We start from the raw sequence: 17,723 nt of genomic DNA, 5'->3' as shown, positions 1-17,723 counted from the left end.
TGCCAGCTCTAATAAGATGCTGCCCTTTTCCTTGCATCATTTCACTGCCCTGTCTCCAAAAGGCCATGTCTCATGTCATCTTTCCCAAAGCGCTGGAGTGATGGCAAGGGACCTTAAAGCTAGAGTCTGACAGGTAGTCGTTGTACCAAGCTGGTTAAAGAGACTCTTCAGTGTCAAAGAGCATCTTTTTCCCAACTTCTGAGCGGCAGCCCTGACCTTTATTGCTGTATTATAACTGCTAGCCAGATGGTCTTTTGGGAGTTGGATTTTTTCCCTTGAATTCATTCAGGCTCAGGCACCGTCACTAATGTTGCAAGTAGTCGCAAGGCACACGTCTATTGTCCAAACAAGAAATGTTATCAATGGGGGAAAGTGTGGGAAACTCAGAGAAATTCAAACCCACACAGCTTGGTGCTAATAACTCCTTTGTGGAGCCTGCGCGTCTGTCAATGCACCGCGAATTCACGTGATTTTTCTCTGGGCGTCACTAAAGTGCTTGGATGCCATGTGGGTCGGAGCGTCTCCAAGATCCTTGTTTAGCAAGGAAAGGGACTATATGGGGGGCAAGTCTCTGGTTTACGCACAGGGCTGGGATTCAGAAAATCTAGGCTTTGCCACTGACTCCTCTATCACCTTGGCCTACTCCATAGATGCTGTTCTGCCTTGGTTTACCCTCCATGAAATGGGGATATGATACTGACTTTCCTCGGAGGGGTCCTGCTACGACTGTCTGTGGTCTATCTGCAAGCCTCAGTGTTGAGCCCATCTTTGCAGTGCCTCCAGGGTGCCTTTCCTGCCTCTAGGGCAGATGCAGCAGGTGAGAGGGCAGGTGAGACAAGCTGAATATAGGACCCAAAGGAGGATGACCGTGTGAGCAGTCTGTAGGGAAAGTACTTCTCTGGAGATAGAAATGCCATGGGTGGCTTCTTCCTCCTACCCATGAGGGTTCCAGCTGGCAAATTCTCTTCTCCCCACATAGGGGAATCTGGCAGAGACCTCTTCTGCCTCACCTTGGCACTGCAGCTGGATGGGTGGTAAAAACCTTGCAGAACCTGCTTGGACTGCACTCCTGAAAAGGCATTTGCTTATACTTTAGGCCAGCCCTGTGTTAGCATCATTGTAGCCAACGCACTTAACTGACTAATGCTCTAAGGCTAAGCTGCCTAGATTTTTAGAATGACAGGGTCAAATCTCAGCAGGTTCAACTCAGCTCTTCATCTTCCTGGGTAGATAGACTGAGTTCCATGTTCTACACTGCGTGAGGGTCTCTTGGATGAGACCTGTGGGGGAAAATCATTCCTGTGCATGACCATTAACCATCCTTTGGCACTTTCTCTATGAGTAGCAGTTTAAACTGGTGTTGTTGGATAAAATCCACTCTGCTTCAGTGTGCTGACGCCCCGCGCTCCAGAGATGGTGTTATTTCAGTGGTCGTGTACTGTGCATGGCATATAGATTCTGAAGTGCTGTAAGGTGAAAGATGCTATATAAGACCTGACCTGTGGTCCTTAGGTAAAACTCCTCATTCTGGGCCAGATTCTGCCACTTTCATTCATGTTGAGTAGTACTTCACCCCACAAATAAACCAATGGAGCCACGTAGAATCATAGAATCCAGGGTTGGAAGGGACCTCAGGAGGTCATCTAGTCCAACCCCCTGCTCAAAGCAGGACCAATCCCCAACAAAATCATCCCAGCCAGGGCTTTGTCAAGCCTGACCTTAAAAACCTCTAAGGATGGAGATTCCACCTCCTCCCTCGGTAACCCATTCCAGTGCGCTACCTTACGTAGTGTAAGTGTGGCCGAATCTGCCCCTTTCAGAGAACAAGACATGATGATCGGGCCCATTATGTATAATTAATTGTTATTATGCCATTATCTGGATGACTCCTCCTCTCACCTTCCCAATGCAGGATGCAGGTACAGGCTTTTTTAATGCTGACCAAAAAAAAATAAATGAGGAAGACCTTTTTTGTAATGCAGCTATAAACCATTCTCCCTGTATGTTTAACCTTTTGGTTTCTTTTTGGATCCAGCATTCTGAAACACTCATTCCTAGGTGCTTAAGGGAAGGCAAGCAGGTTTTGATCATTGGGGAACACAAAATGCATGATCCAACCTGATCTGCATTTCCAAGGTAGTCAGAGGTGAAATCAGTTTCCCCAACTGCTTAAGCGAGTGACCCTGAAATATTCATGGGTCAATGACATATTCTCCTTACAGCAGGTATTAAAAATAATTAAAAATTAAGCAGTTATTCTTTTTCTGCCTAGTGGAAATTCCCACAAGTCACCTCTCAGTATATTCAAGGGTGCACAAGAAGGATTTATTATTTCCTGGTATATTGACTCTGAAAGGCCTGGGGATTACAGCTGCTTTGCACATGAATAGATGGAGTGTGTTGTACAAAAGGCAGGGTCTGTAGGATAATGTGTTTGGATGTGGGAAAGCGCTGACCCTCCGGGAGAGCAGGCTGGTGCCTGATGGCAGGAATCAGTTACATCTCAAAGGAACACATTGCCCTGGGAGCAGGGGTTTATCAAAGCAGCCACGTTAGGTATTTATTCCCCCGTGGCCCCCTTCCCCTCCAAAATCAGAGAGATCTAGTTCCATGCATCTTCCGTCCTCTTTCTGTGCGTTTTTAAAATGGCCTCAGTGAAAGGTGCCAGGTTGAAGTCCTTTAGTGATCCATAGAAACATGGGCACCAGCAGGGCAAACTTCCCTCCCAGCCCCAAGCTGGCAACGGTGAAAGAGGCATACATGGGTAAGGATTGGTTCTTGAAGGGTTAATGCAAGAATTGTGCCCAGCCGAGGCCACTCCTGCATATTCTGTGCATGGCACTTACCCTTCCGCATGGGCTGCCAGTGGCCCTTAGCCCTGCCCTGCTGCAGAGCTGCCAGGCAGTGTCATGGTAGTTAGTCTATAAGGTGCCACAGGATTCTTTGCTGCTTTTACAGATCCAGACTAACACGGCTGCCCCTCTGATGGTAATGGTAGTTTAAGTGAAGTGGCAACCAAAAAGCTGTACTGACACCCCTTCCACACAGGCCACTGAACAGCCCTGGGATGGTAAAGCCTTGTTGACATTACTGACCTGTGCTTGATTTGAACAGGCAACACAAAAAATATATATATAGAGAGAGAATATACCTGTCTCATAGAGCTGGAAGGTCATCAAGTCCAGCCCCTGCCTTCACTAGCAGGACCAAGTACTGATTTTGCCCCAGATCCCTAAGTGGCCCCCTCAACGACTGAGCTCACACCCCTGGTTTAGCAGGCCAATGCTCAAACCACTGAGCTATCCCTCCCCCCAAGCGTTAAAGATTATATGAGTCTATTGCTGCTCCCAATGACTTAAATGGGACGAGAAATGAGCCCTGTATCCCCAAGTAAGTAATTGGCAGCAGGTTTCCTTGGGCCCTTAACTTGGCCTGGTGAGAAAAAGAGAGGGAGCAGCCCTCAGATCCTGAACAGAAATGATCTCTGGAAGCAGATCAGGTCAGTGGTCAGCTAGCTCAGTGTCCTCCTGACACAGGCAGTATCTAGTACCAGATGCCAGAAACCCCCGTAACGGACAATCACAGGATAACCTGCCTAGAGGGGAAGTTTCTTTTTAACCCCATCAGTCAGTGGTTGGCTAACTGCCCTGAATCATGAGGGCTTCTGTAGCTTTTTAAATATTTCATTCTGTCCAATATAACTGGATGTTTGCATGATCCATATCAATGACGTGTCCTTTTTTAATTATGTCAGGGGAGGTGCCCTAAATATTGTAGTCCTTTTTAGGCCTTAGTAATTCGCCAATATTCAGGCCTTGCTGGGTTGGTTCCATTAGGAAAAGAAATTGATGATGGAGTCAGGTCCAGGCAACCCTGTTGGTTTTCAAAGTCCTGTTTCCCAAATACAGTGAAAGCAAAAAACAGCAGGCAGTTTCCGTACTTGAAAATCCAGGTCTGTTACTCCAGTGAGTACTGTGTCCAAAAGCAGCTCTGTCTCACAGCTTCCTCCCAGCGGCACACTCACTACTGCTTTTCTCGCTTTCTGTTGGCTTTCTGCATACACACTTACAACCAATCAGTCCCCTAAACCCTGCATTTGCAATCAGTGCCAGGGAAACCCTTCAGCCTACACAGCTTACTTGCCTTGCCATGTGAACCATGGCCTTGAGCCATGGCTTCCCGCTATCAAGAGACATTCAATTGTTCCTTCCATATAGCATGAAAGAAAGGTGCTTAGCATACCCATCAACTTTAATGAGATCTGTGATTGTCTCTAGATCAAAGACCCACTGATGGCAGTCATTAATTAACAATACACACACATACATTCTGGTTACAGACCTGGCTACACAATTGAAACTTTGGCTACAGTCTACACGGCACACCTTACAGCAGCACAGGTGTGCCGCTACAACAGTGCCACTGCAAGCTAGGCAGGGTAGCTGCTCTTTGTCGGCGGGAGAGAGCTCTCCTGCCATCAAAATAAAACCACCCCCAACGAGGGGCAGTAGCTTTGTCAGCGGGAGACAAAGCCCTGTCCACACTGGCTCTTTTCATCTGTAACATTTGTTAGTCAGGGGTGTGTTTTTTTGTTTGTTTGTTTTGTTTTTGTACACCCCTGACTAACAAAAGTTTTACCAATGAAAGTGCAGTGTAGACATAGCCTTCGGTTTGCGAAGGTTAATTTGGATGCTTCATTTAATTAGTTCTATATGCTTGCATAATGGGAACATCATGATGATGATGATATGCTTGAAAATAGCAGTAGCTTTGAATCCTCATCAGGCCAACTTCATTGCTACAACAATCCTTAAAATGATCTTTTAAACCCAGATACTTATAGCAGGGCCTGGCTATCTCAGGGGACAGATGGCTTGGAGCCTTTCACCTCCTGAACTCTGTCCACACTAGGAGAATAGCCTATGGCTGATGCTGAGGCAAACCCTAAGAGGTACAGAGCACATGCTGGGCATCTCGTGGTGAAGTTGATGGGGCTGTTCAACAGGTGCTCGGCATCTGCTGGGATCTGGCCATATTTCCAGCTCCAGATCTTTCAGGTATCACGAATCAGGTGTCCAATAATCATAAGATTGGCTTAAAATCCTGTGAGCTATTTTGGTGTTTAAATAATTATTTGGCGTTCTTTTTATTTGCTTTTTGGTTTCTGAGTCTCTTCGACTGCATTTGGATCACACTTGCAAGTTCTTCTCTGCAGGCTAGAAACTCTCTTTTTTTTTTTTTTTTCTTAAGTGAGAGAGCAAGCTGAAAGTCTCATATGTTCCCACATAAGGGGGGATATGACAGAGATCTATAAAATCAGGAGTCGTGTGGAAAATGTGTATAAGGAAATGTTATTTACGCCTTCTCATGACACAAGAACTGGGGGGATACCCAATGAAATTAATAGGCAGCAGGTTTAAAACAAACATAAGGAAGTTCTTCTTCATAGAACGCACAGTCAACCTGTGAAACTCATTGCCAGAAGATATTGTGAAGGCCAAAAGTGCAACTGGGTTCAAAAAAGAATGAGATAAGTTCATGGTGGATAGGTCCATCAATGGCTCTGAGCTATGATGGTCAGGGACGCAACCCCATGCTCTGGGTGTCCCTAAGCATCAGGCTGCCAGATGCTGGGAGTGGGCGACAGGGAATGGGGTCACTCATTGATTTCCCTGTTCTGTTCATTCCCGCTGAAGCACCCGGCATTGGTCACTGTCAGGAGAGGAGATCCTGGGCTAGATGGACATTGATCTGACCCAGTCTGGCCATTCTTAGGAGAGATTATTACAGAGCAGTGGACTTAGTGTCAGGACTCCTGCGCTCTGTCCCCAATTACCACATAAAAATATTGAAGTCAGTGATGGACAAGGGTGTATTAATGGTAGATAATCAAGTCCATTCCCCTGAAAGCGCAGGATTTATCCCCCCAGATAGCCAATAGTGAATGAGTCAGATATTAAACTGCTCAGCCTCAGCAGGGTTCTGAGGCTGGATCAGTTCATGTTCCTACAGTGCTCTGAGCCTTGGATGGAAGGTGCTAGTATGAGGCAATGCCTCCGGAACGGGCACCCACCTCTGGGACAGGTTTGTTTCTAATCCAGACTGGTCCCTTCTTTGTGTTACAGCGCAATCCCCCTCGGCCCTAACCCGCCGGTATCCCAGCCTGGATCTCAGCATGTGAGCTCCTCCATGGCTGCCCTTTCTCATGCTCAGCGGCTGTCAGTCACGGTGCTGGAGAGAACAATGGAAGTGTGTCTTGTGAAACGGTCTTTTTCACCCTGCTGGGCAGGTGGGTTTTGTGGGACCCAGGAACATGTGCTCCGCTGGCAATAAAGTGAGGAGATTATGCCTGTTAAGAGCAGACGGCTGCCTTGCAGGAAGAGCTTTCAAAAGCCAGAGAACAGGCCTGTGAGCCTGCCAGAGTCCCAGCGCTCTCTCTAATCCATGGGAGCGTGCAGTAGTTCCCACTGAAAGAGTTTGTGCAGTCTAAGAGCTCAGCCCGGAGTGGGAGTGCAAGGGGGTGCTGTGTGCTAAGAGACTGCCTCACCAATCCTCCTTGCACTACTGGGGTACAAGACCAGGGGAGTCCAGTGTATTAAACAGAGCCAGACTCCCATAAAGAAGTGGGACAGGATGGGGTGAAGGTGGGGGCCAAGATCCTGACTTGCTTCCTTTAGCATCGATGACACGGTTGTGAGCAAGCCCTGCTCCCCGGAATAAGCTGCAGCCGTAGGTGCTGTTTTGTACGCACCCCCAAGGGGAGTCAAGCATAATGCCTCCAGGAGCTGCCACCAGGGCAGTGTACCTCTGCAGGATCCCCAGTATAAAGCCACAAGCCACTCCTAGCGCAGTAGCTGCGTCTGGTACTGATCACTTGATGGCTCCAGAGGCTGGTAATGGGCTATGGAGCCTTTCAGCTCTAAGGGCTGATCTGCACTAGTAAGTCAGGTCAACCTAGCTACGTTGCTCAGGGGTGTAAAAACTGTGCACCCCTGAGAGATGTAGCTAAGTCGACCTAAGACTAAGTGTAGACAGAACTGAGTCCAGGGAAGAATTCTTCCATTGACTTAGTTACCACCTCCTGGATTTACTGCATCGACAGCAGAACCCTTCCTGTCGCTGTAGGACGTGTACAACATAGCACTACAGCCATGACGCTGTAGGGTTCCTAGTGCAGACGTACCGTAAGTCACTGGTTCCAATCCCGGCCCTATCCCTAGTAGCAGAAATTCATCACCATCTGCAGGCTGTTCAGTAGCCAGGGCTAGTCCTCTAAGGCCAGTTCCTAGCCAAAACATATTTAATGCAACTAGCTAAAGGTCTGGCATAATTTAATATAAATTGCAGTCTTTGCTCACAAGAGCTTCAGGTCTAGGGATTAAAAATGAGGTGTTACTGACAGATCCGTGTGAGCGTGTATTGGCAGAGCGAATGAGATCAGTGCCATAGGCGCCAGCTTCTCCTGGCGCCGGTGGGTGCTTGTGCTCCCCGTCGTCCCCAGCCCTGCCCCCATTCCAACCCCTTCCCCAAAGTCCCTGCCCCAACTCTGCCCCCTCCCTGCCCCTATTGGACTCCTTCCCAAATCTTCGCCCCAGCCCTGCCTCTTCCCCGCCTCCTCTCCTGAGCAAGCCACATTCCTGCTCTCCCCCGCTCCCTCCCACAGCTTGTTATGCCGCAAAACAGCTGTTTTGTAGTGGCAAGCTGGGAGGAGAAGCGGGGAAGGCGCACTTAGGGGCAGAGGCGGAGGAGAGCTGGAGCGGGGGGATGGGATGGGGAGTTGCCGGTGGGTGCAGAGCACCCACCAGTTTTTCCCTGTAGGTGCTCCAGCCCCGGAGCACCCACAGAGTCGGTGCCTATGATCAGTGCTTACAGAGCAAAACCTACATTCTTTTTCCCATTTAGTCCCTTGTTACTGAATACATTGTGTAGTTCAGAGAGAGGTTTCCGCATAGCCCTAGGGGCCAGGAAGTCCTGCCTTGTCACCCCAGCTCTGACACTAACTCCATCTGTGGTCTTGAACTAGTCACTCTAGCTAAAATTTTAAAAAATGGCCACTGGTTTTTGGGTGCCTAACTGATGACACCTTGGGGCCTCATTTTCAGAAGCATCAAGTACCCAGTTAAAATGAAAATGGGTGTTTTGCATTTCTGCAAAGCAGGCAAGTGAAACTGAGCACCTAAAACCACTGGCTGCTTTTGTATCTTTTGGGCTGATCCTGTCTGTCTCTGCAAAACGCAGCTACTAAACAACCCTCACTCACAAAGGAGTTCTGAGACTTCATCAGCAACTATTTGTAAAGCATTTTGGAAATGCAAAGCACTAGATATTATTCCCAGTTATGGGATCCCTCACCACATCATTAGAATCAGAAGTTCAGGCTACTGCATACAGACTTGGATGTTGTCAAGAAACTTTTAAAGGAAGTGAGATTGTTAAACCACCACCAGCACCCCCTTGCCCAGGCCAGATGTTAAGCCCTAAAGAACTGAAGTAGCACAAGGAATTTCTTTCCCAAGTTCCCCCAGCTCAGGCTGACAGACCTTGATCAATGTTTTTCTCCACAGTAAGTGCTCTGCAGATGGTCTACCCAGAACAGGGCTTCTAGGAAGTACAAAGGGAAGTCAAACACCATTTCTAATTCAGCTTGTAGCACGGCACACTTTCATTATCCTCCGTCTGAATGCGGTGAATAGAGAAGCAGTGTGGGAAACTCAGAGGAACTCCAAACTCACACAGTCTGAGGGCCTGTAACAGACTCTTGTCCTCGGTCCCACATCTGCCTGTTGCAGACACAAGGAGAGAGAATGACAGAAAGAAAAATCCCATTATTAAACTGGAAGGGTGGTGGTTGAGGGGAAAGCCAGTGGAAAAAAAAATCAGGTTACTGTAGCCAGAGAGAAATTGCTGGAAATTCAAACAGGGGGCTCTGAGTAATATATAACCCCCCCCCTCGCTCACAAGCAGCAGCACAGGGACTGACTAGGGCTTCATCCCACACTCATTCAAGCCCATAGAAACAGTCCCATTGAGTTCAGTGGCGCTGCACTGCTGAGCCTGTATTAGGTTCTCTGATCCATACACGCATACTGCCTAGTGCTTTGTCTGCTCCAGAGTATGCAGTATGGGCTCCTGGGTTTTGCAAACGATTTCCTCGGTGCAGCTCCGTACGTCCGCTCTTAACGGCGAGAGCGAGAGCTGAGGCCACAGCAACGACAGCATCCCAGGGGTCTGACCCCTTTCATGCAGAGATCTCAAAGCCCTTTGCTAATATTAATGAACCAGGCTGCTTGGCCCTCTTGGAAGTGTTATTCTCCCTGTTTGACAGTTGGAGAAACTGAGGCACAGAGGAGTGAAGTGATTTGCTTAAGGCCACACAGTCCATGACAGAGCCCATGACACAGTCCAGAAGTCCGAACTGCCAGTCCATTGCTCTAACCACTCCCAGCTCTGCCTGGACAGCTGCTGTCATCAGGAACAGTCTGAACAAACATCACTACCCTCAGCAGATCCGTGTATTAGCAGTATTGAATGTTGGGGCACTTGTCCACTGGCTTTGCACCATAGTTGGGGGCTCACTGCGTCCTTACTCAGTGAACTCAAATCCACAAAGTCCTCAAAACCCAGTAAAAGCCGAGTCGTCTTCCATGTGGAGGCCATCCCTGCAAAACCACAAACGGAGCCCAGATGCCCTCATGACTGGGCCAAAGTTTGTGAGTTGTAGCAAAACAATTGCCAGATGCGGGCTGAGTCCTGAGTTGGCAGCGGAGGCCAGAGCCTGATTTGTACAGCTTTGCTGCGGAGGTTTTGCAGCTCTCTGATTCACAGAGCCGGAGAGGAAGGATGGCTGTGTGAGCAATGGAGTCCTCTGGACTATTGCCACATCTGTCGTGCTTCCTGCATGAACTTTAAAAAGTCACTGAGGGCCTGATGGGTTTGTTTTTGTTTTTTTTCAAAGTAGATGCCCACTTGTATGTCAAATGCGGATTTGCACACACAAGCAATTATGTAGCCTCCTACGTGTGCAAATCATGTGATTTGGACACACACACACGGGAAGTACACTCAAAAAAGTAGGCCCAGATCTTTATGAAAATCAGGCTCTTAGCCTATTGGCGCTTCAGTTACCCTGTGAAATGAGACATTCTGCCCTGTTTGTTCATAAATGCTTGAAAAGGGCTCTGAGCTGCTTGGATAGAAAGGCCTGATTCTGATTGCAGCTATGCCGGAAGATGCTGGAGTCACTCTGGATTTACACTGGTGTAGCTGAGATCAGAATATGGCCCTGGAAGTGCCAAAGGATATGGATCAAGTCCATAAGTCCCGCTCAGGCTCTACTCAGGCTGAAATTCCCGTTGGCTTCAGTGAGGGTTTCTTCCCAGAAAGGGTTTCAGGATTTGGCCCAATGGGAGTGTTCCCCGAGTAAGGTCTCCAGGGTTCAGTGCTAACTTTGTATATCCAAGTCTGCCAAGATCTTGCCGCCTTTCCCATCCCTCACACAGAGTTCCTTTTCTCCGAAGTACCCTCCCATGGTAAGCGGCTTATTAACATAAGGCTGTGGAAGTTTGTGTACCTCCAAGTTTCCCACACCATTTCTTAACTATATTCATTCCCCACACAAAAGAAGTGTGCCTGGCTACAAACCACATTAGCAATGGTGCTTGACTTTGCATTGTGTTCAGTGGGAAACCCTACTCCCAAAAGGCCATCTGGGTAGCAGTTATCAGAAAGGAAGCAATCAGAGCAGTGATGATCTCTGAAGACTTGGGAAAGCAGCAGCTCCTTTAAAACGCCTTGAAAGCGAACATCTGGCAGAGATTCAGGAGAGCGGATAGTGTTTACTCCACATTTCAAGTGTGGTACCTGTATGTAGTGTCTTATGGTCATCATCTGTTTTCTTTCCAATGCCATGTGCTCCGGTCCCACAGTAGAAAGCAATCATTCCGATGTTGGGACATAAATTAATTCTAAATTCATGATCCCTGGTGTAACTCCACTGACACCTGTAGCTTTACAGTGGGGAAGAATCTGGCCCATTGCCCTTTGGTGGGATTTCCAAATCAAACTGGAGTTACAGCCCTTCATTCTGGGGTCATGCCGAAGTGACGATCTCCTCCAAAGCTAGTTCTTCCCTGGTTAGTTAATTTCCCTTGTTGATTGCGAAGCCACAGAGAAAACCATGGAGTCATTTTTTAGTTTGTTTTTCCTGAGACTAGAACATTTGTTCCAGGAACTACAGTATCTGTGTGGTGTGACTCGCAGGGAGGTAGGGAAAAGCTGCTGTCAAGTCAGGGAGACTTTGCACTTATGTTACTTTACAGACAATAGATGAACCCCACAAAACCAGTGCAACAGACCTTACAATCGTCCCTGTTTTACGACTGAGGCCCACAGCAGTTAAGTGACTCACTCAAGGCCACAGAGCTTATATCAGAGTCAAGGATAGAACTTGAGATTCAAGGGCTCCCAGCCCCAACTCTGCCATAATCAAACGACTCCATCAAATTTCAAACATACCAAAAAACCAAACAGAACTAGAAAGTAATTCCCCTGCAGGGCTTATTGGCAGGGTCCTTGGGGGAATCAAGCAGGGATTGTATTCCACATGGTTAATTTCCTGCAAGTGTTGATCAATTTCCAAAAGCCTTGGGGACCTGGTGGGGGGCAGATATTTTGTTGTTTTTTCCAATGCGGCAAATTCTAAAGTCCTTCATTGAGTGAAATTACCATTGATTTCCATGGAACTATAGCAATTCAAGGTGGCAAGATTTGTCCCCATGTGATTTTTTGATTACTCAGGCTACCTTCAGCTGAGAAATAAAATGTCTGTTTTCAGATTCTATTATTTTGAGAACAAGTGTGCTATAAACAAGGGCCAGATCCTCAGCTGGTGCAAATGAGTGTAGCTCCATTGACTTCCGGGGAATTATTTGGATTTATACCCACCGAGGGGACAAAAGTGACTCTGATTTACCCCAGCACAGTCAGCTGACAGCTGCGAGGATCTGGCCAGTTCTAACTGAGTCTGACCCTCTAGGTTCTCTTTTCGAAAGAGCGTTTTGAGTCATAGCACCAGATCTCCGAAGTGGCCGGAAGCCCAAACTGAGATAAACAGGCACATGCAGCACCAGTCACCTGTGCACTCCCACGTCTGTGCTAACAGGCTTACCACTGAAAGCTCATTTGTCTTCCACAGAAATAAAAGTCCTGAGATGGGCCAGAAAACTCACAGGGCACAGGACTCTCCTCCCTTCCCCCCAAACGAGGGTAAGTGTGGAAATGCTTTGATCTGTACAACTGGTTATTACAGAGAGGGGCATCTGACACTTAAAACTGCTTTGTTAGATTCAAATGTGGGGCATGCATGTGTGTGGTTGATGTTGCAGGGAGAATTTATGGCTCTTCCCATATCTGGTTATTAGTAAGCTCATCTGCAAAGCAGGAACGATCTCAGGCAAAGCTGTTAGCTGAGTGTGCGGGCCGGGAAACTGGCAGGGTTCTCCCTATGTGTCATTGGCTAATCAGCCCTAGAAATGAGTTCGCTGCTTGAGAGATCCGTTTCAGAGGCTGTCCCCAAGAGGGGCGCGGGAGAGCAAACGATGGGGTTTCTAGGTGGCATTACATGGGCTCAGAATTAATCCACACGCTTTGGAGGAAACATGTGAGATGATGTCACAAAACTTTCCCACAACTTGACATAAAAGACTCAGAGCTCAACAGCTGCTGTTCTGTACAAAAGAAGTGAGCCTATTCAAGGGCAGTACAATGGGGAAGGAAAAGCAGATCCTGGAAGAGGTCACTTAAGCCTTACCTGGTTTTAAGAATAACTGAATTAGAGACAGATGACTCTGTGTGTGTGTGTGTGTGTGTGTGTGTGTTCACTTTCATATACATTACACACACTTTTATACCACATTCCGTGGCAGGATCCCCAAACTCTTAACAAATATAAACTGAGCCGCATAAGAATAGTGAGAGAAGGGAATGTTATAATCCCCTTGTCACAGATGGGAACACTGAGGCACGGAGAAGTGAAGTGACCTGATTAAGTTCACACAGTGAATCTGGAACAAATTTGGGAACAGAACCCCATGCTTCAGCAGCCTGGCTCCATGCTTTAACTCTACCCTTGTAATGTAACTAATTGGAATGGAAGACGTGTACTAAACATACAGATGGTGCAGAAATCAGTCTGCTTCCATTTGATACTCAGCTTATCTTTGTATGAGTTAATTTAATGCTCAGAAAAGTGACTGAGGACTCCTTGTTATTCAAGCAGGCAGAGTGTAGGTCAGGTGTAGTGCAATTTATTATTTATTATTATTATTATATATTTTATTTATTGGAAACACACAGCTCTAAGAATACATCTTAATATCCTAAACAGCAGCATCTCTTGCTAGTGCAGTCCTGGGTCTCTCTAGAGCAGAAACTGCCAGTAAAATCAAATCCTAGTATGGACTGTAGCCTAGAGAAGGAGAAAGGGAGTCAGGACTCCTGGGTTCTATTTCCAGTTGTGTTTCTGACTTGCTGCATGACTTTGCTCTGTGCCTCAGTTTCGCCATTGGTAAAATGAGGATAATCCCACTAAAACCTGCCTCATGGTGGGGATGGAGGGGAGTGGGTTGTGAGGCGAAATTAATGTTCATTATATGTTTTGATTTCTGTGGATGAAGGTAATGCATAAGTGCAAAAGTATTACAGATATTCAGCACCCACTAAGATTTCCCTCCTTTCACCTCTGGATTCTCTCTCATATTTAAGAACAGAGAAATGAAGTATTATTGTGACTATTTTTCCCATATGGGGAAATTGAGATGATGAGAAGGGAAGTGCCTAAGGTCACCCAGGACGTCTGAGAACAGAACTCAAATCTACTTCCTCCCAGTCCTCTGCTTAACCACGAGACTGTCTTTTGTATAAATAAGTAAATAACAACACTCTGTATAGATGTGTGTACCCACAATGAAGTGCATTGTTTATCCTTAGCCAGACCATGGAGTCCACACTGTTTTGAGTCAGGCGACACTCACACTGATGACAGCTGAGGAGGAACTTCAGAATCTGGCTCATTGTTATTAAAACAAACCCACAAAAAACAACAACCCTGGTTTTGAAATTAGCAAAATAAAGTCTATAGTTTATTTTCAGCCACTAGTGAACCCAGCGATCTCCGAGCAAGCGTGCTGCTTGCCTTCATCGGTGTGTCCGTGTGTGTTCGCGCCCAAAGTGTGTGCCTGGGTGTGTATGTTTTCAAAAAAAGATACAATCCCATCTTTTCCTCTGCACAGATTAGCTTCTTTCCCGCCATCAGCAACTGGCCCCCGCATTCACCATTGTATGTGAACTGAATATTGTGTGTGCCCGGAAAGCTATTGATCTGCAGCATCAGTCAGCAGCCTTTTCTCACTGAGGGCCAGCTCTTTCCCAGCTTCTAACATGTAATTTGGATCCCAATCTTTCACGTACCACACACTCTCCACCTGCTCATCTGGGAGAAGGTCATTATCCCCCAGCTATTCACTGGCAATGGAGCGTGCAAGAATAGATGCTTCATCTATTGTCCTGCTTATCTCTGATTGGCTCTGGAGTGTGGGAAACTCAACCAAGTCAGAGACCCACAGATTCTCAACAAGGTTGTGCAGTATAAATATAGGGCAGAGTCAGCTTCCAGCAGCACTTCCACAGGACTTCAGCACAACTGAGATCTGCCTCCTTAGCTCGGGACAGATGGCCCCCAGCACTGTTTTCATGGAGCACAACAACCTGCTGACACCAAAAGAGAAAAACAAAGTAAGTACCAGCACAGTCTGCTTTGCTGACTGCTTCAGTGAAACTGATGGGGCCAGAGCCTCAGCTGGTAGAAATAAGCGTAGCGCTATTTCTATGCTAACTTACACCAGCTGAGGATCTGGCCTATACTACTTACATGCACTGAAGCTATGGACCAAACAGTCCAGAGATGTGGCAGAGTGAGGATGTTTTCTAAGCAAATCTTTTGTCCTGCTTTTTGCAGCTGAGGAAGCCGGTGGTGGAGAAAATGCGCCGGGACCGGATTAACAGCAGCATTGAGCAGCTGAAACTCCTGCTGGAGAAGGAGTTCCAGAGACACCAGCCAAACTCTAAGCTGGAGAAAGCCGACATCCTGGAGATGACTGTTAGCTACCTGAAACAGCAGAGCCAGCTGCAGATAAAGAGTGAGTATCAGAGTTGGCTTCAGTCCTGGCTGTGTGCAAAGCAGTGATGTACTGTATGAAGCTCCAGAGAGTGACATGAAGAATGAGTCTAAATCATGGTCTCTTTCCTCTCCCATCTCTCTTTCCTTCTCTAGCTGCAGGATCCATCCATAAAAACTCTCAGTTCGACTTCAAGGAAGGCTACTCCAGGTGCCTGCAGGAGGCTTTCCATTTTCTGTCTCTCCATAAAGTCCAAACAGAAACGCAGAGCAAGCTCTTGAGTCATTTCCAGAAGAGCCAGTTGGCTGCGCCAGAGGTCATCTGCTCCTCTTCCAGCCAGAACACCCCAAAGCAAGCATCCCTGAAGAACGTCAATGCTCTCTGGAGACCCTGGTAGACTGCGGGAGGGGGGACAGGAAACGCTTGCTTTATGGACCTTTGTCTTTTATATTCCAGAGGATGGCTGTGACTGCAGCTGATAGTCACACCCTGATCCTCTCTATGTAGGGAATATTATTTCCCGTTTTATTTGTGTGTGGAAAGAATGGGATACTTTTGATTCTTCAGTTTCATGTGGGATCCTCTGGAAAAGGTTCAGGTATTCTGTTGAGTGGTATTTAAGCTGTGCAGACACTGGTGATAGCAATGTACACCAGGGCACCCAGTCTAGAGGCGCGTGCCTTCATAATGAAGGAGGTTTTTGTAGGTGGCTAAATGTTATCAGTGTTACAGTTATGTTAAGATTGTAACAGATAACGGTGTTGGTAGGAGAGAATTCTCTAATTTTGCTTGTAAAAGCTGTCAGCTTTGCTCCCACTTTCCTAGCAACCTTTGCTCACTCTGAATTTAGGACGAATTTAGTACCTCACTGTTGGTGGACCGTTTTACAAGTTCTCTTGCCCTGTTTGCTTGCAGCTCTTGCATAGCAGCAACGATAGATTCCTAGCTTCTGTTCACCCATCACACTGTAGGGCTAGCAAGAGGTCACTAGATAAAACGATGGGGAATATTTCTACCATTTTGCTGCTTTTTCTGTTTAGGAAAATAATATTTTAATGCTTTATATTAAAGACAAAAGAAAGTAGATGCAAGGTTTGGTGGTTCAATGTTATACATTTGGGCTGTCAGCCTGGCTCTTTCTAGCACGTTCATTATTATAATGATTGTTCTCTGTACTGAGCGGTTTCATTCATTGTGGATGGTAAGTTTCTCCCATGCCTGGGAATGGCCCTGTGGGCTCTGTGCATACTATGTATGCATCTGTATCACATGTTTGTAGAGAGAAATAAAAATGCATTTGTGTGCAACTGCTGGCTAGGTTTCCTTCTTGTCAGCTATGTGCAGCTGCACGGACCATTGAAACACTCTTTGCTAATTTAACAACACCACAGTAATTGCTAGAGGAGACTTTTCAGACCAAAGGAGCTTGTGTTCCTGCCTATCCTAGGCACTGACATGGCCTCCATCACTACAATAGCTGAGCACCTCACTGCCTGTAACATACTTATCTGCACGACACCCCTGGGAGGTAGGGCAGTGCTATGATCCCCATTTGTCTCCAAGTCCTTTATTTTACTAACTGTCTTGCCCAAGGTCACACAGGAAGTCTGTGGCAGAGCGGAGAATTCAACTCCCCATTCTCAAGCCCCAGGTTTGACCCTTAACCACTGTCCCATCCTTCCTAGACCATGCATAGTTTCTACAGAGATGAAAGCAAAGGTTAGACACCTCTGGCCCACTCAGCCTCCCTTAAGCTCTTTTGCTACCACACCACTGCCCCAGGAAGCACAGGCATCTGCATTGGCAAGCGGCTCCTGCCATTCTGGGCTCTCTTAAAATCCAGAGACCTGATTCTGATCAATTAGGGCAGTGGATTTACACCAGCATAAAACTGATGTAACAGAGTACAGTAGAGGGAAGCTCCTGTGCTCTCCTCCCTCCTGCTTTACACTGTTGAATTACTAAAGGATGCACATTCGGCAGGAACGGATGGTTCCAGGGACACACCTGTTCATTTTCTCCATTGCCCACTATGCTACTTAGACCTGATGTTCGGCACTAAATCCAGAGTGACACCTCCCAGCCCGGGTAACGTCAATGCCATGCAGTACCAAGGCCTCTCCTGGCAAGAAGCTGGGCCGGGTCCCCTTGGATTACCCAGTGCTGCTGACGCCCTTGCTTTAAATGAATGGTTCCAGTACAGTCAAGTGCCAGCAGCCAGAGGCCTGTGAAAAGGGCCCCACACCCGTGTCACAAAGATCCCAAGCACTGGCTAAAATTAAAAAAACCCCAAACCACCTACATTTTACAAAATACTAGAAAGGCCCAGAAGAGGGGCAATGCTCATTCCCCTCTCATCACTGCCTGAGGGTCTGGCTGGGCCTCAGCAGAACTGGGCTCAGTTTCCAGATCTGCAGCATCCTCCGTGTGAGCTGCTTTAGTTCCTTTACAGCCGTCCCAGTTACCAAATCATTCGACTGTCTGGGGTTTGTACAAAGCCCAAGGGCAGCACCTTCTGACCCAGGCACTGAGAGTGGCTGTGAAGTTGCT

The 17,723-nt window shown here is 47.2% G+C and overlaps 1 protein-coding gene across 10 annotated transcripts in view; it reads left to right on the top strand.

Moving 5' to 3' along the window:
- The window catches only part of LOC120387735 (transcription factor HES-5-like), a 41,266-nt gene extending 24,256 nt beyond the window's left edge, over positions 1-17,010 (top strand). For 3 of the 10 annotated variants that reach the window (XM_039508793.1, XM_039508797.1, XM_039508799.1), the window contains 4 exons: positions 12,194-12,264; positions 13,762-14,790; positions 15,014-15,194; positions 15,329-17,010. In XM_039508793.1, the coding sequence (XP_039364727.1) occupies positions 14,527-14,790; positions 15,014-15,194; positions 15,329-15,570 (687 nt within the window). In that variant the 5' untranslated portion in view covers positions 12,194-12,264; positions 13,762-14,526 and the 3' untranslated portion in view covers positions 15,571-17,010. The other 7 variants (XM_039508796.1, XM_039508795.1, XM_039508800.1 and 4 more) reach the window with 4 other exon arrangements.
- The last annotated feature ends 713 nt before the right edge of the window (positions 17,011-17,723 follow it).

This window comes from Mauremys reevesii, linkage group 21, assembly GCF_016161935.1.
Source record: "Mauremys reevesii isolate NIE-2019 linkage group 21, ASM1616193v1, whole genome shotgun sequence".
NCBI lineage: Eukaryota > Metazoa > Chordata > Testudines > Geoemydidae > Mauremys > Mauremys reevesii.
The sequence above is the reverse complement of the archived record's forward strand: the minus strand, read 5'-3'. Positions and strand labels throughout refer to the sequence as shown.